The sequence below is a fragment of the Calonectris borealis genome, chromosome 1 (genome assembly GCF_964195595.1).
Source record: "Calonectris borealis chromosome 1, bCalBor7.hap1.2, whole genome shotgun sequence".
NCBI classification, from domain to species: Eukaryota; Metazoa; Chordata; class Aves; order Procellariiformes; family Procellariidae; genus Calonectris; species Calonectris borealis.
The window spans coordinates 107,819,660-107,844,297 of NC_134312.1; the positions used below are offsets into that span (position 1 = coordinate 107,819,660).

General features: G+C 37.5%; 1 protein-coding gene across 1 annotated transcript in view; it reads right to left on the reverse strand.

Moving 5' to 3' along the window:
• Window positions 1-24,638, reverse strand: part of ROBO2 (roundabout guidance receptor 2) — a 496,976-nt gene that overhangs the window by 12,969 nt on the left and 459,369 nt on the right. Inside the window, exons 24-27 of the mRNA XM_075170325.1 lie at window positions 18,539-18,799; window positions 15,089-15,303; window positions 5,286-5,468; window positions 487-657 (exon numbers count right to left, since the gene is read on the reverse strand). Of these exons, the coding sequence (XP_075026426.1) occupies window positions 487-657; window positions 5,286-5,468; window positions 15,089-15,303; window positions 18,539-18,799 (830 nt within the window). The remainder of the gene's footprint in view (window positions 1-486; window positions 658-5,285; window positions 5,469-15,088; window positions 15,304-18,538; window positions 18,800-24,638) is intronic.

Consider the following 24,638-nt stretch of genomic DNA (forward strand, 5'->3'; position numbering starts at 1 on the left):
GCAGAATCATGAGGAAAGCATGGCACGTATTGCTATAGCTGTTGGGTGGCTGTCAAAAACAGCACAAACCAAACAGGGCATTGTGGGACTGGCTCTACGCTTCTCCTTAGGAATTCGCAGCATATACCACTACTGCTGGTGGTGGCTACTTTCATCTCATATAAAATTACCCACAGGCCATTTTTTTTAATGTCAACCCACATGCAACGCAGTCATTTTTGGGTAAGATTTATATTGAGATCTGAGAAAACCTAAGAGATGCTAACATGTTCAGAGCTGAAACAAAGAAAAGCTCCTGGAAGACTCATTTAACCAAGTTCCACACTGCTAGCATTGCAATATTGCTCACATAGCAACCTGGGGACCCCACTTCAAACAAATAATTCACTGTAACATATATTCCTTAAAAGATTGCTTTACGTTCTCCCATTCTGCGCACCTGTTTGTTGCAGGTTATCATCAAGGACTTCACACCACAACACTTACCGTCTGTTATTCCCTCCCTACGATGAGGCAAGGGGGGTTGGTCCAACCGTCCTCCCTTGTGTTTTTTAGTGGGCCTCGGCCTCTGACTCTGATTGACAGCTGCACTGGTGTTGCTGTCAGTAGAAAAAGGACTGCTCGGCCGAGGTCTCTGAGAGGAAGGGTATGCTTTGCCTGAAAAAAGAGAAACCAGATGACAAAATGTTATTGCCTTGAAATGGGCTGTTCTATTAATGTCTGTTCAGAAACATTAAATCTGGTCTAATTCTCAGAGGCAAGCAAGTGTCCCCTTGAGGTACCCACTGATGACAACTGCTTTAAGACACGCCACAACAAGCGAAGTGAGAAACTTGGCATTCTTTTGTCTTTAACTTTTATAATTAAAATAATTCCATCTGTTGTGATAAAACTACTGTATGCCATGTAACTCCTACCTGCTCTGTGTGCTGAACAGATGTGTCATAACAACTCCTCAGCCTTGAGCAGGGAAGGAAAACAGTTCTGCAATCGTATCAAATTTATCTCCTCCTGCCTTCCACCTTCATGTTTGCCGAGCCAGATTCTCATTTTAGGGGCTCCCATATGCACTGTGTATCTGGAGTAGCTCCAGTGAGATAAACATAACTGATTTTGCAAGCTATATAGCAGTGCCGGTTTGCATACTCAAGGGCTCTCTTTTCTCAAGAAATAGTAATGGGGGTATATTTAAATGCTAAAAATTTCCTGTTAATTTTCAGTATTTTTGTATGTTAAAAAAATAATGTATTCTGACTGAATTTATTCCTCAGATTTTTTTATATATATATATATATATACACACTAATCAAGCTACATGTTTTCTCTTAAAAAAAAAAATCTTTGATGCTGTTCTATGGAGCAGATCACTAAAAGCATCACGGCAGGAACCGTAGGAGTACAGTTCATTTACTACATTCACTTCCTCTTATTTTGATATTTTTATTCAGTTAAGTATTGTTTACTAATGATTGCTTACTAATGTTTACTACTGATGAAAACGAAAGATCACCATCTTTTACTTTCTTTTTTTCATCTGTATGTCATTCTTGCCAGGTATCTTGGGGATGTTAACATTTTAATTCATTTAGAAATGGTACTTATTCTTACTTGTTTTAATCCTATCTGCAGTGGAAAATGTATAAGCCAGTCAGAACTTCTGCTCTCCCAGTGCTATGGTAGGCCCAAATGGTGTAAGAGTTGATGGAAAGTGGCAAAATGGCTGTTTGTTATTTTTCTGGTCAACTGACCACAAGATAGTAAGGAGCTTTTTTATCTTCTGGTTAACTTAGACCAGGGTCTACCCTGCTGTGAGTTATGTTTTACAGTAAAACCTTTCAACAGATGCACTAACTTCCAACATGCCGTCACATACGACCTGATCTAGGTAAGCCTAATCAGGAGTAATATGCTACCCGCTACACTATTTGAAATATTCTCAGTGCAAAGAGGGCAAAGTGAAAAAAGTAGCCATAATCTCTCTAACATGGTGTTTCACATTAATACATGCATGTTAGAATAACATCTCAGTATTTGACTTCGGAGATTTCCTGGATGTCTCAGGCTTGATCTTCTACCTTCTGACTGATGTGCACAGTGAGGAGGACACTGCTCTTGGGCAGGCTTGTCTCCCAGCTGCATGTCACTGCCAGCTATTGGAGGTTACCATGTTTGAACCTCTCACGTGGACGTTCCCTGACTCTCCTCTACCAACTGAACTTAAACAGTATGAAAAGTATGCCTTTGCTAACCTAGCTCATTTTAACTGAAATGGGTTTCAGAACGCCCACCAAGGAAGTAATTCTGGAGGTGGGAAAAAGCAGTAATAAGCATTTGGGGGAAGGCTGGAAACATTAACCTCTATAGCTGGCACAGCTGCAGCCAGACAAAGAAGTGATCAAACCCTTCTTTCATAGATAAGGATAAAACAGCAGATGAACATAGACGAAATATTAAAATTTCATTTAAAAATAGAGAAAGACCACTAATGCACAAAAATTCAGATATGAGCCTGAAATTCCATCCTAGCTCACAGCACATTGCACAGATGTTTTGCAAAAATAAACTTGCAACATGCAAGTGCACCTAGTGAGTGCAGGATAAAGATTCTTCACACTTATTCTCTTGACTAATGATTATTCATTCAGAATGTTGGTTTGAAAAAGAAATAGACACCAAACATTCTCTCTTTTATCCCTCCATGAAAATGAGGGGAAAAAAATAGCACTGACCTAAATCAGACATGGGGCAAACAGAAATGATGTGCAGGCTCCCAAAACACATTTTTCAATGCACCTAATAACTGATCACAGCATCTTGTATTTGTATGCGGCCCGTCCAGTAAGAACTGCTGAGCAGTGTCAGATTCTCTGTAGTAGATTTAGTGTGTGTAAGCGGAGACAAGGATGAATCCACTAATGCTTGATATAATTTCCCAAGGGTGTTAAAAAGGAAAACTGTCTGAACTTCATGGCAAATCACACGATGGCTTCTGGAAACTGGAATCAAAGTGTCTGGCAGGAGAGACACCTTGCGCCTGGGTTTACCAGTGCCTCTTATGCTTGGCAATCAAACACACCCACGTGAGGCTATCCAGTTGGACCTCTCCTTTCGTACCAGTGAGAATATTTCACAGCTGTTCTGATGGGGTGAAAATAACTGTCCAGACTGCAAAGGAGTAAAGAGTCAGGACTTTCAGACTCCCTCCAGAGCCATGAACAGAAATAATACTGTCGCTTCTCCACTTCAAGACACCATTTTGCACGATGGGGGGCTTGCTGTGGTACAGCAAGTCCATAACAGGCATGTCCGGTTGATCCACGCTACCCTGGGAGGTATCATATCGTAATGAAACCGCAGTAAGCATTGGGGAGTTATTTCCATTTGCTGAGGTTTTTGTGTGAAAAAGAGGGGAGGGCTGCTTGTTTATATATAGGTTTTATTTTGTTTCTGTTTTGCCTGCTGGATCATTAAGAGAGTAAGAAGGTAATAATCATAAAGTCTCTACCACAACCATAGGATACTTTGTGGTACCCTAAACCCTAATAGTCTGTCCAAGGAATTACATGCAAGTACTCAGTTTAAGTGCATTTGTGACCTAATTAAGCTAGGAAAATATAACTGACAAGAGGGCGCTCATCCTTTCCTTGTACTTTTCATTTACATAGCTAAAATAAGAAATTATATTTATTTGAAAGTGTCTATGTGTTTGTGTGTCCATTTACTTTTGTTATGTGTGTGTTTGTGGTGGAAACTGTACTTCTCAATGGCCTGATACATTAACTTTGGGTGAATCTTTGCATTAGCTTTTACTGAGGCCAAGAACACCACCAAAAAAAAGGTTGGGAAGGATTTGCTCCTTTCATTCAAGATTGTTTAGGAGACTCTTCAAGCAAAACAGTGTATTTTACATTACAGTTTGGCCAAATGTGCCCACAGTAGATGAGTGAAGGTCTATATCAGTTTTCGTTTTGTTTTACTTTGTTTTTTCAAATTATGAGAAAGATTTACTAAGTCAATTTTCCACTAGTGTAAGAAGCAAGTGAGGGTTTTAACTACTTTTAACGGTGAAGTAACTATCTTTTAAGGATGATTATGTCTGACCAAAGTCAATGGCAAAAGCCCCAGTGATTTGAGAAAAGCTGTGTCTGTTCACTCTGTAGTTTGTTGGCAACATAGGACTTTGCCATCGATTCTTTTCTTCATTCCTAACGTTCCTAAAAGGCAGTGTTTGCCATGAAGTCATTGCATGCAGAAAGCCTGCGGTTTTCAGCCCTAACGTGTGGAGACATTTCTCATAAATGCACACATTTTACTGAAAGATAGACTTCATGCAGACTAATAGTAAAAAAATTTAAATGACAGGAACATTATGGAACCTGTGGGCAGGAATCGGCTGAGAAAGCTTAACAAAAATATGACCGAGTTCATACTTTGCTATTAGATTTGTGGATTTAAATAATTAGTTATTTTTGCTATTTTGATAAGGCTAAGCAAATGCAAATACATTCTTTTTTCCAGAATATTTAAAAATCATTTTTACTTATCTTTTTTTGCTAGAAATAAAATATATGGAGCTTTAAAAATATGAACTAAATTATGTTTACTTTTCATTAATTCATTTTAGAAGATTGGCTGTTTTCAAAAGCAATAGTCACTTTACCTTCGTTACATTTAACTTGGCAGATTCAGTTGGCATAAGTAAAATTAAATTTTATCAAAATATATTAACTTACTGAATTAAGTATTTTTTAAATCAGCTATTAATAAGGCTTTTAAACAGTTTGTATTGTTAACAATAAAAGTACACCAATTCACCCCATGCTTAGAAAAACTTCACAGAATAATACACTTTTGCAAGAAGAGATGCAACAGAAGAGCAGGGATGGAGATAATAGTTTAAACAAGATGCTCACCACTGGAAATGTGAATGATTGTGAGGAGATTTTGCAAAAAACAAAATCATCAAAGACTGCATGGCAGAATTAGTGATCTCTTCACCGAAATATTAAACAGAGCATATGTCAGTAAATCTATAGCAGAGTCAGCATAGAGAGAAACTGCAGCAGACTGACGGTGCAGATTAAAAGCTTGTGCTATTCACTACTTCAAATCACTAAAAATGAAAGATAATGCAAGGTTTCATTTAAAATATACTGATATAAATATCTCCATCCACCTTATTCCATGCATGTTAGACAAGTGTGAGACGCAGGTTCACTGAAAAGAAGAGAAGAATAGGCAGAGACACTCTTCATGCAGAAAGCATCAACTTTGAGTCTACAAACCTGTTCTTGTCAGGCTGGTTCCATCCAGCCTAAAACCAGCTTTATCTGCTGCTGCAACCAGTGCTTGTGCAAAACTGCCGCTGGTAAAGATCGAGTCATCTGAGGAGCTACCTACACTAGATCTATGACTAGAAAAGTTACGGTCCTCATCAGACGCAGAACCCCATCCATTTACCATTGAACCTAAAAACAAATGTAGGGGTCTAGTGAGTTGTGCACATTTGATATTTTTTGTTCATCTAAAGCTTAAAGACCCCCTTAATATGTTGTTTCTCAACAGGAAACCCAAAATTCATTTGACAGAGCTTGGTACAAAAGAGCAGTATTCATCTAAAGCTTAAAGACCCTCTTAATATGTCCTTTCACAACAGGAAACCCAAAGTTTATCTGACAGAGCTTGGTATAAAAGAGCACTATCAAAGCTAAGTGGGATCTCATTCATAGCTTGCTCTGTGTTGCTTTGATCCTGTAAACAAAATGATACATATTCTCTACACATGTGAAGGCTCCATAATAAATTCTTTTTAAAGTAAACAGATTTTCCTTAAGATTGAAATGAATGTGATTTTTTTTTTACTTGACTTATAATAAATCAGTATCTAGTTTGATATTTGCAAAACAAACTCTTAATTTAGGACAGCACAAGTGTAAGTCTCGGTAGATATGGTTGAAGTCAGACATGGGCTTCAGGAGCTATTCTGAACAAGACTGGCATTATGCCGTTTTCTCAATCAAAACCTTAAAACAGATGAGCAGTCTTAATGGCCTGAAGAAAGCTGACCTAAAGTAGTTCATTCTAGTGGATTAAAGTTACTTTTTTAAAAGGTTAGAAATAATTAATGTTCAAGAGCAGAGCAAATATATACTCAAATTTAATATTGAGTCAATCACAAAGCCAATGCTGGCCTCATGGTACCTTCTAGCTATGGATTACCACCACTGCAGGAGAGCGAAGTGATAATAATATCATAAAAATGCAGTCAGAAAACCAAATACCAGAAAAAGCACGTGAAAGAAATATAGAAATCTTGACATAACTAAAATGTAAAGAGCAAAATAATGATGGAAGGATTCATCTTATTTGCTTTTCATTTATATTTTCTTTTATTTTTTCCAATGCATGAAGCATCGATCAGCTACCCAACGTGGCAGTGCAATATATTTTCAAAAGCTATCGCTCAGTTCAGATTTTTTTCAAAGTACTGAAGTTTTGTTTCTTTTGTGGCTTTAGATGGAGGTGATGCTGTTCTGTACTTCTAAAAATCATGGGTAAATGTCACAGGGTAGTTCTACCCTGTGCAGTGCAGCAGGAGGTGAAGCAGACTTAGCTAGCACCAAAGTATCTAGCTTTGCTCCAGGAAGAGGGCAGCCATGCTAATTAGTTACCAAGTCCAGCTGAGATGTAGAGCTACCAGACTGCTTTTGGGACCTGAGCTGCTGCATGGCATTGCATGGTGCTGTGTAGAGACAGTATATTGTTCTCAGATAGCATAGGCACCTATGTTGAAGTATGCGAAATTGCTTTTTAAAAACAGTGGCATGCATATGTTGAAAAAAAAGCCCAGTGAACCTATGAGAATGTGCAGAGAACTGATTTTCAAAGATACGAAGACACATGTGGAGAGATACATCAGGCCCCGGAATTTACTATTCAGTTAGCACAGGTGAATTTGTGTAAATGTACAGAAGATATGTAGCAGTCATGTTCTTCAAAGCCTTTTTTTAATCCATGTCAAAGAAAGTGTGTTCAAAACTGTTAACTAGTAAATCAATAATGACCTACTTATTAGTACCAAATTGACAGGCTAATTAACTAACAGTGGTGTCAAATATTAAAAATATTCTGCAAAAATAAGTCATGAGTACAACAAATGAATACTGGAATTTAGTCAGTAGCACGCTGCACCACAAAGCCCAAGAACAATGGATTATTTTGTGATGCTGCAGTGACCAAACCTTTTAATGTCAGCAAAGTGGCAGGCTATAATAACAAAAGTCCATGCACTCCTAAGATACAAGAAAAGAAACTGAAGAGGTCTATGGAGGTCTGACAGGCAGAAAGTGTGTTAAGTGCAACAGAGTGACAGAGTTTGATTCTGCTTGCCAAGAACACACATAAAATTGTTATTTTCCAAACAGGTTCGACTTGATGCAGACAGATGTAAGGAAGCCTAGATAACAGCAAGGGAAAGCTAAAACTGAATTTCCTCTGAGAAGACAGTTTCTGAACTAACAATCAAAGTGCGATAGGACATGATAGAGAATGGAGAGTAAAAAGGCTTAGCAACAGTTATTGATGATGTATGAAAAGAGATACTACAGATAAAACACTTCATGAAGATGTAAGAAAATGAAAATTATAGCTGAGGACTTTTTCAAACAATTGCTTATCGACATATTCTGCAAAATATGTGAGCACAAGCTGAAACATAAAAACATGACTAGACCTACAGATATCAAAGGACGACGATACTCAGGTGCTGAAAATTTACCATGTATCTTTTTAATTTCAGGGCCTGAGGGTTTTGTATGATACATTCTATTTTCCACATAGACACATATAAAGACATATACTGAACAGAATATGTATGGTTTTCAGTATCATAGACACAACACTATGGATGTTTTAGAGGAACTTATGTTTGAATTTCCATTTGCTCACTTTGCTCTGTCCATTTGCTAACCAGTCACTCAGCTGTTACACAACATATCATACACATAATTTGGACGGGATGCTTTCAGGGTATGTCTAGAAAGAGTTGCTATTTTTCATCTGCTCTTTGAAGGGCTGGACTGAAGATCACCCAGACAAAAAAAAAAAATCCATGTTTTAAATATGAAATATATTAAAAATCTGCAAAAGTCCATAATGCTCTCTCCAATGTGTGTGCATATACCTATCATTCAGCACACTCACAGACATACCAGGTTTTCTTAACAATAGCTAAATTTTAGTTATCAGTAGAGTGATGCTGTCAGACTGCCAATTTTTCAGGCTAACCCTATAGGAAAGCCCTGTTGCTGAATATCTCTGCATCCCCATGGACAGCACGCACTAGCAAGGCTAAGAACAGTGCTCTCTGCCCATGGATCGCTTCCCCTTTCCCTCTCCTGCAGCAGCTGTGTTAGGAGGGACCGCATAGGGAAGCATAGCTCAATTCTCACACGGACGTGAGCTTTACTGGGTGAAGACGTCAACACAGTTGACAACTGAAGCAAACAATGACCCCACCTGGAGTGCTGCATCCAGTGCTGGGGTCCCCAGCACAAGACAGACATGGACCTGTTAGAGTGGCTCCAGAGGAGGGCCACAAAAATGATCACAGGACAGGAACATCTCTCCTGTGAAGAGAGGCTGAGAGAATTGGGGTCGTTCAGCCTGGAGAAGAGAAGGCTCTGGGGAGACCTTATTGTGGCCTTTCAATATATAAAGGGAACTTATAAGAGAGATGGAGAAAGCCATTTACCAAGGCCTGTAGTGACAGGACAAGGGGCAAGAGCTTTAAACTGAAAGAGACTAGATTTAGATTGAATATAAGGAAAAAAATTTTATGGTGAGGGTGGTGAGACACTGGAATAGGCTGCCCAGAGAAGCTGGGATGCCCCATCATTGAAAGTGTTCAAAATGAGGTTGGGCCGGACTTTGAGCAACCCGATCTATTGGAAGATGTTCCTGCCCATGGCAGCGGGGTTGGACTAGATGATCTTTAAAGGTCCCTTCTGACCCAAACCATTCTGTGACTCTATGATATTCTGGTTGCTGGAAGCAGAAGCAAAACTCTTCATAACTGCTAAAGTCAGCAAGCTACCATGAGACATACACAGCACCCACAGCTGTATGTGACCAGGTAGCTAATGGTGAAATCTCTACATTATTTCTACGGTTCCTGAGCTATTCAGTTTCCCTGCATAAACAACTTTTTCCCCACCAAAACTTGCAGCAGTAAAACCCTGGCTTGCTTTGCCCTCCAGAGGTGCAGACATTGCCCAGAAGGCACGGCAGTGCTGGAGCCCAGCCCGGGCACCTCAGGCTACCACGCAGCTGCGTTAACATAGCACACATGGTGACTGCTTGTTTAAAAGCATCCACTGGCCTCTTGTTTTCCAAATCAGATGTACATTTGTTTCTCTCTGAATGAAGGCAGAATAAGAGATGCTGACGTCCCTTTCAGATCAACTGTGCATTTTGAAATGGAATGAAACAGGCTTTTAGTGTCTCCTTTACATGCAGCTCACTATGTGTTTTCCAAGAGCACATTTGAGTTTTCACGCTTTCTGGCAACTGTAAATTTTACTCTTGCTGACAGCAGCAGTAAATGCTTTATGCAGAACAAAATCAACTCTGTGAAAAGTTGAACTCTGTTTTCTTGCTCCATAAAATATCTCTTGGTGCTAATGCAAACAGAAAGCTTCTTTGCTCTCAGGGAAAGAAGGGGAATAGAGGTGCTAGCTTCTTGTGGACTGCATGCTACTGCTTTTAGTGGCATTTCGCAGGCAGTAAAAATACTATTTTTCTTTGTAAAGTGTACTCTTGCTTTACTTCAGGAAAAAAAAAAACTAATGCACTTGTGAAGTCAAAGCTGCCCACAACAAACCTAACACTTTTGAAAATTCCATTAGATACGTTTCTGTATGTACCAAACTCTATGGGCATGCCTAAAGTTAACAAATTATGTCACTGGGACTTGTATGTATATGCTTATGTGCTTTCCTTCACAAGGAAGCGCCTGCTAATATTAAGCCCCTGCTCCTCTGCAGGTTTTTGATGAAACAGGGTTAGACTGCTTAGGTTTGTGAAGTACAGATGAAGTCCTTGGGACTGATGCGACTTCAGCTGATATCAGTTACAGAATTCCTTCAGCCTTTGTACAAGAGAAAGACATTATTCTCTTTTGGATATATCTGACTACTGTCATGATTACAAAGAAAGAATGTCCACTGATTTTGGTGGAAGTGATGGAATAAATGGGACAATAGTCATTGTACTATTAAAATAAGAAAGAATAATAGAAGGAGCTGAATGCAGAATATAAATATGACCGCACTTCAAAAATGAGACCTAGTCTTATACTTTACATTATACTTCGCCATAAATGCCTAAATATTTAAACGTGTATACCTGAAATAAACCCTTAAGTTTTAAAATTTTTATTTTGGGGCAGGAAACACTAAACAAAAGGAGGTAAAAATCAGACATACATATTTGGCACTTCACAGGTCCAACCATAATTAATGCCCTTCATAAACATTTAATGAAAAATGAATTTATGTCACTTAACCAAATTTATTTGTGTTTGCATTTTCAATCTTTCTAGATTTTTTGTTTTCCATATTGCTGAAAGGCACAAAAATTTCTCAAATTTATTCAAGCTGTTACAAAAGAAATGCACACAGAACGTTAAGTAGTTGCTCAAATGTTGCTGAGCAGTAAAATACTATGATAAAGTGGCATCTTGCTGTGTCTCTATTACTTCTTCAGCACTAAAATTAATTTATGATCAGTCATCAATTCATTTACATGTCGTTTTATGCTAAATCCATCCTTGCTGATGAATGCATATCCCTAGATCCATTAAGCTAGAGTAAAGTCTGTGCTTTATAATATGACCCTGCTAATTGTTGCATTACCATTTTTATGAGATACAAAAAGTAGCAGTTTCCTATTTTCTGAGCACATATTTAATCCATGAAACACATTCTTCCTATTAAATGCAATCTGTCTAACTGCTTATAAAATAGAATCTTTTGCAATAGGTGTCCCTAAGTAAACAAATATAAATATTGAACTCTGCCATGGTAAAATATGGCTCATGAAAATGATTTTGTGTAGTTTTCAAGAATTATTCTGTTTGTGCTCAGACACAATGAATGAACAACTTTTACCATACAGACAGTGATCAGTGATTCTTTTAATCAAGACCAAAACATACCAAATAAGGGATTTTCTTCCTTGCTGAGCTATACAACCTATGGAGATCTTTATAATTTCAGATCTATATAATTCTATTGAAAAAGCAAACAATTTTGTTATCCATTTGCAGTGGTACTGTTTACAAGAATATCTCTCTGCTTATATCAGTTTGTATCAGTTAGGCAGAAAAGGGCTTGTTCTAATTTCCATGCTAGTTAACGGGTGTATCTCTCCCCTCAGTCAAAATGCACCAGGACTGAAGATACAACAGCTCTCACTACCAGCTTCACGGGTGGTGCTGGGGGAGAAGATAAAGAGAGGGCAAAGAAAACCCCTAAACCATAATACTTTGATCTGACAAAACCTAGTGTTGTTCTTAGTGATTTCAGTGAGAAGCAAATTAATTTCTTATACAGTCATCATATGCAATTAATTAAGTCTATTAAAGCAGAATAATATAACAGACTCTTCGTGACCATTCATGCCATAACTGCACAGCAATTAATTATAAAGGCAAACATTAAACATAAGCAAAAGAAAAAACATATTTCAGTGTGTCTCTGAAAGCAAAAATAACCGTAAATAATTGTGAATTAGAAGTCAAGTGAGCAGAAGTTTTACAGCTACTTTTCAGTTCTTTTTCTTTTTTTTTTAAATCAGAATCAGTAACTCAGTATCCTAAAAAAACATGCTGCGAACAAAGCAAAACTTTGGCTTTAATTTCATATTCCATCCCACAAACGTTCAAATCTAAACCTCCTTCCTTGAGTTTTCTTTGCAATATCTGGAAAATGTTAAGATATAGTCACTGTGAACTCCTCCTTTCTTTTCACTTTATTATACATGTCAACATTATGTCTCTGCCACGTGCTAAGTGAAAAGCTTAATAGCGCAGATTAAATCCTTGTCTGAATCTTCAGTTAGCTGTAACTAAAACTCATGAGCCTGGAAGACAATCTGACTTTTAAACAGTTTAAAGGAGCAACACTGTGGTTTCAGAGGAATTTAGCAGTTTGAGCTTGGCTCACACAGCGCCAGTGTTTCCCCTCAGAGAATCCCACATTTGGCGTTGGATGAAGACCTCAGTCTCAGCTCAGCCATAAAGAACAAAGCACCGTTTCACTCCGAGAGTGGGTATCTTCAAGTCATCGCTGAGGACAGCGCAGGGTGAGGAAGCTCGCCCTGCTCACCGTACAGCAACTCTATTCGGAGGAAGTCTGGACCGAGGGATGTCAATTTAGATTTCTCACAAACACCAAACTCACCGGACACACTTCAAAAAGTACAGAAATATCACTTCATCCAGGTCAGCTCTTCTCATTTGCCTCCATTTTTTAATATAATGTTTAAAGAAGTGAAAACGTGGTATATAAATTCCTAGGAAAATGCTGGTTTAAGTCACTAAAAGCCCTATGAAAAGAAGTAGCTTATATTTTCTCAGTGAAAGAAAGAACAATTTAGTTTTCTACAGTATTCTGAAAGCAACCAAATTAAAGAATGAGAAACAACTTAGAAAAAATGAATGCAATTTGTTATATACACTCCTTAACACCAGTAAACGCAGCCTGGAAGAGTTACCAGAAACAGATACACAAAAATTAAAATTCTCTTTTGAAACAATTCCTCCAAGTGTAATAAGCAATTTCCTTCCATCCCTAGGAAAAAACAAGGTCAAAACAAGCCCTCAGAAAATCGAGGTTTTGCCTGTATAGTAACCAAGGAAAACAGAAGTAGTTTTGTTATTTTAAGAGTTTACCATTTTACAGATCGTTCAGACTAACACTCTCGATCTATTTTTGTAAAGCTATAGTTTCCTAATTGTTTTAAGTCAATCTAAGTGTTGGCTATAAGCTATAGGGGCAGTCTGTCATTTTGCTTCTCTTCCAGCTGCACATTCCCTTCCTGCAGTGCCAGCAAACACCTTACCCTGTGGTGAACCATGGATTCAAGGAACAGATCCAGCTAGTAATTAAATAAGAAAAAGAAAAAGAAAAAGAAAAACCTTAATTTTCAGCTGGATGAGGCCACATCAAATTAGTGGTGGAAATGAGTGGAAGTGCATTTAGAGCACCTTAAGTACTCCCAGTCTACATTACCAGGTTCTGCCCAATTTCTTCCAAAAAAAATACATCAGGAAGTTTTTAACACTCCAAGAATTAAACATTTAACACTCCAATAATTAAACAAGATTTATAACTATTATAACAAGCTTGAATGTTATTCATAAAAGGATAAATTGTAATAAGCATAGAAGTCTATGAATTGGAGCAGAAATGCAGCTATTCCTTACTTTGCACTAGGAAGGGTGGTCCAAAATATTAGGTGAAAATGCAAATGTGGAAAACATTCATTTTCTGATTTACAGATATATCAACATTGACATATTAATACATACCAAGTGGAAAATATATAGCAACATGTTTTGGGTTTTTTTTATTTATTTCCGTATTACCAGTGCAAAAATCCTTACTGCATTCCTAATGGAAAGGCTTCTGAGCTATTAGTGAGATATGCAAAAATATGCAGAATTACAGCCTGAAGGAGATTACACTAGAAATTCAAGGGAAGTGACTTAACATACTCATGCACTAATAAGTTAACCTTCTCAATTCAGGGATTTAAACTTTAACTCTACGGCCTTCAGTTGAATCTGGATTTCAAATCGCAGCAGCAGAGATTCAATTCTTAAATCTTAATTAGACTGGCAAGCAGTCTGGCCCTAGGGTGAAGGAAAACCTGGAAAGTGGGATTAAGCTACACACTATTTAATTCAACAAGGGAAAAGGAAGAAAATTATGGGTATTGATGCTCCATCACTGTCATATTCCTGCAGTGTTGTCAGAATAGCAATGTTTAAGTAAGGGTGCAAAATCCTTGGAATTTCAAAGGTCCAGAACAAAGGGATGAAATTCAGTGGTGCCATGGTAGTAAGTTGTACTGAGCAAGTCTCCCTTAAGGTACAACTAACAATCAGTGTTCTTCTGCTGAGATCAAAGACTGAAGAAGCACTCAGTAGCTTTTATGAGCTATGAACACTATGTACATTTGGGTCTCCAGTACAGCTGTACATTATGGATACAGTATATTATATAGAGGCCCAAGAGACCTAAAGGGAAATATACTGATGTCTACAAAAAGTACATTATGTCCATATAAAATCTGTATTTTTCAAAAAATATCTTTCACTGCCTACATTTAATCAACAGCAATTTTATTCATTCAGATTCTGTGCATTAGTTTAGCATGCCTTTCTAGGTCCCCTTTGATGATCCCTGTGGTGACTTTCCAAGTCATGCAAAGGGCGAGAAGCAGTGAAGGACAGAGTATCAGAATAACTAAATAACTTCACTGAAAGGGAACAATTACTAAATTCAGTAATACAAAGTAGGCTCAAAATACACATTTTCCTACAAAAATGTTGTATTTACTCTACAAATAAATGTTGTGCTAACTATGCTTACTCTGAAGGCTTTTAACTCCCCTGTGTTCATCTGTGAAAGCGTTTACCCAGCAAAATATCTAAAAGTGCTTTAAGATAACATTTTTATCCTGCTCCTGATTTATGAAATATATATTCCTAAGCTGAGGTCTTCCCCCTCCTTTTTATGTAACTGGCTTGCTTCTCCAGTAGAGTGAACTTTTCATGAAAGCTAGGATATAATTGAGTTTTCTTTCAAGTCTTTAAAGCTTTTTAAAATTCATGAAATTTCTTATCATTTTGCAGCAAAGCAAAGTATTTTCAAATCCTTCTTTAACTTTAGTGTTTAATATTAACACATTTTAAATGTTACAGAAATAGAGTGGAATAAATTTTCATTTAGAAAGTGTTTGATTGATGATGTATTTTACTTTTAGGAACAAGTTGGTGTCACTGTTAACTGTGTTTGTTTACCTGTCACAGAGCTGTCTAGATTGTCCATGCTGGAGCCTGGAGTATGCTCTAGACCTCTTAGTGGCCTACTGATTTCTACGGTTTCTTCTTCAATATCATCCTCGTCATCATCATCATCTGGAACATCTGTTTCCAAATCTGAAATAAGGTTTCCAGATACATATCCTAGGGGAGGAACTGGAGCCTGAGGAGGTTGTGTATTGCTTTGGATGTGCCTACACAAACAAACAGGAAAACATCATCAGAATGGATGAGACTTTGTACCCCATGGTCAACAGAAGATAAGCCTTTCAATAAGTCCTGAAGTACATTTACAAAATGTGCTTGTTAGGTCAAACTCAAGAAAAGTCAGTTCAGCCATTCACCATAGCTTCTAATACCAGAATACCTGCACACTTTCCCGTCTTAAATATACTTCCCCTCCTGTATGATGGGGAAGGTCAAGATTGTCTTTTTACGGATGAGGAATGATGTACACAGAAGCTATATAAATCAGGTAGGAAGTCCATAGAAAAGCACAATTCTGAATCCCAACCTAGCATATAAGTGTCTCACCCAATATTCCACCTTGCAAATCACACGTTGAGCCAAAATTAAATTTCACTCCTGCTTAAACAGACTCAGTAATCTTAAGTAGAACTCACCCTAAAGAGGAGGAAATGACCAGTAGGACAGAAGAAATTTTCAAGTCCAATGAACCCGTTATCCGCGAGGCCTTTTTATTTTGCTTTATTCCAAGTAGTTTAATTGATTTAATGTAGCAGTATTAGGGCATGCATGTGTGAAATTACTGCATGCAGCAATCACAATTAAAAAAAGAAAAACAAAGATAAAAAACACCCACAGGATAGCTAAATGGCCAAAGGCAAGCATGGGACTTGGAGTTTCATTTGCGTGGTCTCTGAGAGGCTAGAGACGAAAAGAACAACCATCAGCTTTCATTGCAGCAGAACAGGTACATAACAAGCTGTGCCAGGGGACCCAGGCATGACTGGCCTTGGCATAAGAACATGTACCACACTTGAAACTGCTAACTTAGGCATGTGGGAATCCTTGGGTGGCTGTTCATGAGGTGCCATGACCTGATTCGAATCGGCAGCACTCTGGATGGGATCCAGGATTCTGCTGGTCTCTTGCTTGGACAGCAGCATAACAGAAAAAATTACAACTGTCACCTGTTTGGTCACCTAGCTCTAATATATTTTCAAGGAAAACATTGTGCTGTATTATTGCCTACACTTGATAAGTGCAGTAATTCTCTTTATTCAAACAAACGTTTTTTTTTTTCCCACAATGTAAATCTATCGGATCTGAGAATGTCACGGTAAATGTTATGTATGACTGGAATCTCTCTCCACCTTGGTGTAGGTTTTAAATTATTGCTTATTCTGGAGCTTATTTGCAGAACGAATGCTTCCCTTCTGATATACACCCCCCTTCTAATTAGCAGTTCTTGAATACTTTTCTGCCTGGACACCAGGTTCTTAGCTATGCAGTGTTCAGAACACTGAGCTAAAGGGCACTACCATCTAACTAACCCTCAATAAACAGTGTGATTAGCTCCCAATCAAGCAAAATACTTAAGTATATGCTTAATGATAAGCATGTGATAGAACAATTGAAGTCAATTTCTCATGTACTTGTAGTTAAGCATATACTTAAGTGATTTGCTGGATCACGGCCATAATGATTATGTACTGTTCCAGTAATCTCCAATGTGCTCTTTCTTAAATTTCTAGTTGGCTGGTCTCTATATTTCTCTTCTGTAACTCCTACAGTAAGCTATCTGACAGGTCTCATCTTGTTCTTTTGTTTTCCCCTCTCTACACTGGACAGGTTAACTTTGTGAAAAAAAACCCTAAGAAGTCTTCCTTCCCACTTAAGACAATAGAGGACTTTCCCACTGACTTTGAACAGCATGCTATCTGTCCAGCCAAACAATATCAAAGCATTAAACAATTCCATTCACAATTACTGCAAAAATCATTTGTATTTGCAACTTTCAATATTTACCCTAATACCTGCAATAAGGTCCTAGTAAGAAAATACAGGTTATCTCCTCTGTATTTTTTTCAGTCTCAGGCTCAATTATTGTGACCTTACACAAGAGCGACGTTAAAATCTCTATATTCCTAAGCACATTATGAAAGTTCCCAATCAATTTTCATTGCTCCAAAAAGGGAACAGGACCTTTCCTGTCAGCTGCAAGAGGCTTTGCTACAGAGTCCTACTACATTATCTGCTCCCAGACTGGCACCCACGGCTTGCAGGGCGTAGAAAGGGTAACAGCTGCAAAATGCAGCAGCGATTGACTGCGCAGACAGGGTATGCATCTGTGTGCTGGCTCAGAAGTCAGCTACCTTCAACAGGCCAGATTTAGCTGCTGCCTGGGATTTGGGTTTGTCCCACAGGCAGGCCGGGGTCCGTGCTTGGCAGTGTGGCACTGCAGCGGGACCAAAGTACCCTGTTGCTTGAGTGCAGATTGCAGACAAGCCTCGAGGCTTCGACGGTGTCCAGGGAAAACAGCTGGCTTTGATTTGGCACCGTCTGCCTACCTGCCTGATCTATTTATGGTAGTTCAAGCTGAATAACTTTGTGGCTTTATTTACCAGCGAAGAAAGGCTGCTCCTCCGCTGGCAGCGCGCCATTCAGTAACTAGCTCTGCTCCTCTCCTCTGAGATTCGCGGGCTTTGTCTGGATAGAAAAGTTGTAAAAGGACAACTGCCGCTTAGGGAACATCCAGAAAGCAACTGACCTTCACCGTATCCCCAGTCTGCTGCAGTTGACAAGTTCTTTTTCAGTCCCTGAAGACATTGGTTCTGTTTGTTTTGCAGGGGAAATGTTACTGTGGTATTTGCTTGCTCTTCCTTTAAATAGGCATAAAGCACACTAAAATGCTAGATCCATTTTGTAAATTCTAACAACTTCCTTCCTGTTATTTCTGGGTTTTTCCCTATGAATCAGAAATTTTCATGGTATTTCAAACTACAGTCAGAGATTCAAATGCTTCATTCTTATGTGATACAGGGCATAAGCTGCTACATTGCTATTTCAGGTGACTAGCGTTATTTTTAATCAGGAATTTAGAACCTCAATATTTTTGAAAATCCTAAAAAATGTGTATCTTTTGCTAGCCTGAAAAGAGAGTACTCTGAACTGTATAGAAGTTGTCAGTAGATGGGTGTTAACTATTTAGTTGAATATATACAAAACTCCAGAGGAGTATTATTTAGATTTAACATATTACCAAGCATTACGGTTTAAAAAGCACCTACTAATGTTTAAGGCCTTCCCACAGTAGATACAGTTTTGCTATTTCTTCTTCCATTTTACTGCTTTAGAAACATTACTGAAATGTTGTTGAACACAATCGATATTTATGTCATCAAAGAATAAATTATTATTGTGCTTTCATTTCCCAGACTGCAGGTGCCCCCTTCAAACATTTACCATGTCTGCTTTGCTATATCAAACTGGTAAGCCCTAGTTAATTCATCAAGGTGGGCTTGAAGCATTGGCTGCATCTCCTCTCGTGGAGAAGGCGTGAGGGTTGCAGTTGACTGTTGCCCAAAGGAGATTGCAGGTGATGAAGCTACTCCTCGGACAGGAGGTGTGGGAACACGATCATCGTCTTCTTCAAGATCATCCTCCATGCCCTGATGTAGGTAGGTCTGAACTGGCAAAGGTGGACACCAACCATCACTGTCATATCTAAAATAAAAACCAAGTAAACTTAGTATATATCAAACCTCATCTCTGACGTGCAGGAGGGGGTATACAGGATTTCTGCTAGTTTGAACCCTCGCACGCAGTATGAGCTTTAACATTTTTTGAAAATAGGGTCATAATTGCTTAAATTCTCCTTACTGAGTCTGTTAAATTTTTCCCACAACTGCTAAGCAATTTGAACAAGATGTGCAACAAAAAAATTACCGATCCATTATCTCATTTGTTAATGGCGATTAGATAATGTTACGCCACAATCAACAACAAAAATGAACTCACTTCCTGGATCATTAACCTAGGAGAACACATGAGGATTGACCTAGCCATGAAAATAGCAGCGCTCTTAAAAGGCAGAGCGAGCTTTACATAGTGCACTTCCTTGCTCCCATCCTCCCCTTTATTTGTCTATAAATTTACTGTTCATTTTTATTTTGTGACTTAAATAAAAAGTCACACTTTCCACATAAATTCTGGTCTTACCACACTGCATATAGGTATCTACTGTGATGTATAATACATTCGTGTCGCAGCAACACTGACCCTAAGCATATGCTATGTCACAGCACCAGCTGATAAGATACATTAGCACACATGTTGACAGCTCTTCCAGCACCCCACCTCTTAACCAATCTTTACTGGGACTTACCTAGACAGTTCTAAATTTCTGAACACTTTCAACACACCTGCCCAAAGTAAATTAAAAGATTAACTATAAATATTCTTCCATACCAAATTCTTCTCTCTTCACATATAAGAGATGTTCTGATACATTTTTGTGGTTCAATTTTCAGTCTTATACCAAAGGTGTAAGAGGAGATGCTACATCTGATCAGGGCTAGAAACAGAAGCTTTATGTTCTACTACCACTTCTTATGTAAGCTTTTCCAGCAATTCAACCCTTTTCTGTCTCTGTCCTTATCACAGACCTTTCAGTTCAGTGTTGTATTACAGTATCATCCCAGGACTCTGCCCCTTAGAGACACCAGCATCACCCAAGACACATAGGCCCTAGTGACTGTGGTCATCCCCTGTGCATTATCTCCCCAGAGCAATTCCCTAATCTGAACACAACTTCAGTTGTGTACAGCTCTGCTGATGATCTCATCACTCAAATCTCAATGCTGTGTACCCTTTCCATCTTCAAAACATGCAGTCAGCCTGCAATCTCTTGAGCATCTGCACACATTTCTTCTTAACTCCCAGCGCATTCCAAAATACCTCAGGTTAGACAGCTCTTTTCAAAAGGCAACCAGACAACCAAAAGCTCTCACAGCTCCTTCACTGTCCATCTCACACTCTAAAGGCCATTCTCCAAGCATCATCTAGGTAACTTTATCTTCTTTCCACCTTCAACAACTGCTGACAAGGTACACCCCTCATGTCTGCAATGCAGGCAGGCAATGCATTGCATTATACAATTAATTTCTCAAACCAGTTTAAAAATACTCTTTTAAGGCTCCTGATTTGAAAGGAAGGACTACCAATTTCCCAGAGAAAAATAAATCACTGCCAATCTTTTCAAGTGTGAAGTTGGGTTACAAAAAAAAGGTTGGAAACACTGAGACAGAGAAGTTTCAAAACCTGTATTATGAACAGACCATTTACTTTAAGCAAAACCCCAAAATTTCTAAAATTAACTAAACTGCTTCTTCCTTATTCAGAAGTCTGTAGTCTGTATTTAAAAGTACAGATTCAGGATAGCTAAAACAACCTGACTTAAACATCCAAAAGTCTGTGGAAGACATATCTTGTAATTAAGGCCGGTATCACTTTAAATCTACATCTAGATATAAACATATATAGATATACAAACATACATTCCTGTACAGAGGTGCAAATAAATGCTGCATCTTAAAACTGGGCATTTAGGACTTTTGAGTGAATGATCATTACCATTTTCATAACACAGAGATTTAAGAAAATGTTATATGATACATATTCAAATCCTTAGGAGACAATTAAGATATGACTAGCTCTAATTTGTCTTTCCTTGCAATATTCACTCACGATATTGCCACCCAAGAGTGAAGGGACCATCCTAACTCATGCTGCTAAAAATGTACAGTGCAACAGCTCTGTCACTTACTTTTACTCTCTCAACCTCATGCTTTGGTAAAATGGCTTCTTCTTTAAAAGGGGCAGGGCAGAAAGATACTCCTTAGCGACTTTTCAGTAATGCATAAATGAGCTTTGGATGTGCTCACCTTTTGAGCCTACTTGCTTCAATTCCCCAAATGTTCAGCTTGATAGTAAAAAGATTTCTTAGCAAAAAGATTTCTTAGTAAAAAGATTCTGCACAAGTACCCTACCTTTACCTAGATTTTGTTTGAAATGGAAAGGAGCCTAAGCCTGAAGGTCAGGATATTGAGATTCAAGATCTCAGGTACAAGAACCTTTGTCTTCATAATGTAAGACGTCTGAAAAGCCTCTAGTTCTAACCTGCATTTTACACAAAAAAAAAAAAAAAAACCTGCAAGAAAAAGCTAGCAAGCCTAACAGACTATGTAGTAACTACGTAGTAGTAACCTCATATAAATGATAGTGTTATTGAAACTCCTGGAACCAGCATAGTGAATATTGATCTCATCCATGTTCTTTTTGGTTTTCTGAATAAATACAACTTGGTGAAAATGCATGCAACCTTTTTCAAGCACTTCTTATTAAAGTCTAAGCACCTTAACTTCACTAGGGACCTCTGACTGTAATTTTGTGATAATTAAGTCCCTAAATAAGTTCTGGTTAACAAACATGACTCTCTATGTTTCTAATAATTTTTATTCTATTCTCAGCACTTTTATTCTATAGTAATCTTTTGCTGTTAAAAAGCTTGGTTCATTACATTGATAGATTTTTTTCTTCAAAATAAAAAATAGATGTGATAGATAAGGGGCACATTCTATAACAATTCTGTTTCATTACACACATCATTGCAACAAAGAAAGCTTTCCTCTCTAGGCCTTACCAGAAAGGATTTTTTGATGTAAAAGGTATTACCTTCTTTACTTTTTCTAAAAACAGAAAATGACTATCAAATATATTGACATCCAGCAGCTAATATTCCATTTTAAGGTGGAATCAATAGTAAGAAATAAAAATAACCAATGAAAACGATATGAAGACTGCCTTTACTGGGGTTGGCTCAAGATCATGCATATTATTGGTGAAAAAATGTAAGTAGATGATAATGAATAAGTAATAAGCATTTCCTTACTGCCATTTTTATTAGATAAAACAAAGCAAAAGCATCTTCTCTGAAAAGGATGGGAAAGGGAACGTGCTTGATTGGGAGCCACTACAGGAAAAGAGAAGCCTCAAAGACTCTGTGGTATATACAAGAGAAAATTAAGGAAGACAACGAGGAACAAGCACAGGTTTGTAGAAGACCACAAAAAGGAGAAGTTTCACAGGAAAGAGCTTGCTAGGGAAACAACAGTATAAACAGACTTTCTGCACAGGTTAAATAGGAATTTAAGACATCCCAAAAGTTACCACATTATATAAAATGGCTTCTTGGATCAACACGTTCACCTTTCCTTACATTTGTTGCAGTTCATGGAAAATGGAGGTGAATGCAAATCTCAGTTCTGGGGAGAAGACAGTAGAGAGAACTAAGAGTGTAGGTTTTTTTCGTCCTTACCTATGATTAAGTTAGGTGACTTTTTTTTCACTTGCTGTTATTGTGGATTTTCTTTTACAATTTATAAGCCAGTAGGCCACTAGTGTTAATTTCTAGTAAGCAAAATAAGGTGTCAAAATTGTTTAGTTTATTTGGGATACTCATGCCAATGAAACTCACATTTGCATTCAAGACTTATAGGAAGATATGCACAGAAAAATAAGTCTCTGTTTAGATGCCAGCTTCCTTATTTTATGGCTCTGAACATTCACTTTCATATCACATTGTGAGAACTTTAATAAAGTCTTCAGTTTTTCTGACTGGAAGTTCATTTTTCAATTGTAATTCACAACATAATTACATCTGCATGTAATTAATTCTAAAATTAAAACACATTGAACTTGTCATGTATAGTATACATCAAAGCAAATCAAGAAAAAGAAAAGTTTAAAAAAATTGCTTGCTTTTTTTTTTACCCAATATGTCAATATTAAAGGCCACATAAGGAATGCAGTCTATGATTCATTCCATTTTAGCATGTTGAAAATCACAGAAACAAGATCAACCCCTGAATACAGGATGACCATTAGTATTGGATACAATCTCAGGAAGTATGGGCATTGCAGATTCATTGGATTCAGCAAAGTTGGTTGCAAACTGCTGTAACTCAAGACTGATACTCTAAGTCTAATCTTCAATTTTTTTGTGTGTTTGGCAAAATGCACATTAGAAGGTCTTGTTACAACTACTAGTAATGAGATATTACAAAAAACAGAGAAGAGTAATTCAAAAGGTAATCAGAGGAAAAACTAAGTCTGAATTGTTGGGAACCTGGAAGGCTGGTGATTACGTTATCCTTAAATAACCACTATTGTCTTGGTGACCTACATCGTTCCTTCCAGCTCAATAACGGATGCTTTATGCAACTGACAAGTCAAGCCCTGTGTCACAAGGGATTTCTCTAGAAGGTATTTCCATTTACCTTTTATGTTGTTTCATTGTCCTGAAAGAAAATCCAAGTTGTTTGCCTTCTGTAACATAATTATTTTAGTGAAATGGCTGCACATGTGTTTTAAGGATATAAACTGATGAAGACAAATATTACATAGTGAAACCATCTTAAATTTATTTTAGCTTTTTATAACAGAATACAGAACATAATGATTATATGCACTTTTTGCCTTGACTTTTAAACAACACTTACAATCAGTAAGGTTATTCATTTTCCCTTGCATTTGCTTTGAAATTCTAACTCTAATATAGCCTGAATGGACCTTCATTTTAAAAGGAACTCCACTGACATACACAGTTAGTTATTATTCATTTTAAGAGTTGAAGGACTTGGTATAAATGCAAATATTAATATTTAATTCTTCTAATTTTCATTATAAGAGTAGTGATGATCAATTCATGTTTACAAAAGAGATAACACTTGAAATATTTTTATTCAGTAAAGCTATTACAATGATTTTTAAAACATATGTTTCATCCTTAGGAAATATTGATTAATCCATGTATTTAAACAGGCAGAAATTTGTCCCTGACAGAACAATGATTCTCAAAGGCTCGAACAGAGCTGACCACAGTAAACTATTTTTCTATATATTCTAATTTTCCTCCAGAGTTAGATAACCTGATATTTCATAAAATTTCACTTTTTAAAAAGCATTCCACAATTGTTCTTTGTGCAGGAAATGTCTCTTTCCTCTCATTTAGTGCTTTTTGTGTGATTTTGTGTCCTTGAGAACATGTTTAAGCTATCAAAAAATAAGTGTAAGTTTCCAGAAACTCGAGAGTTGTTTAAATAATAAAAAAAAAGGCCTATAAATAGCATGCCTTCGTCAACGGTGAAATTTCTTCTAAAAGCTGATGAAAAGATTATTATCCACTGGTTGATCTTCTAAAATTAATCCAATTTAGTGAGAGGTTTTTTGTTCTATTGGCTCTAATATTTTTAAACATCAAAACAGTGAAAAAATACATGGAGCCAGATTATGTCATCCTTACTCACTCTGAGTCCCATCATTTGCAAGCAGTCCCAACAGAATTCAATTAAGCTACCTATGAAGCGAGATACTTCTCAGCATAAGTAAGCAGAGAAAACCTACATGATGATGAAGCAAGGTCACTTTTATTTCCACCTTCAGTCACTATCAAGAGAAGCTATTCAAACATTCCTCCTCCATAGCCTTGAATAAGTCTATAAGA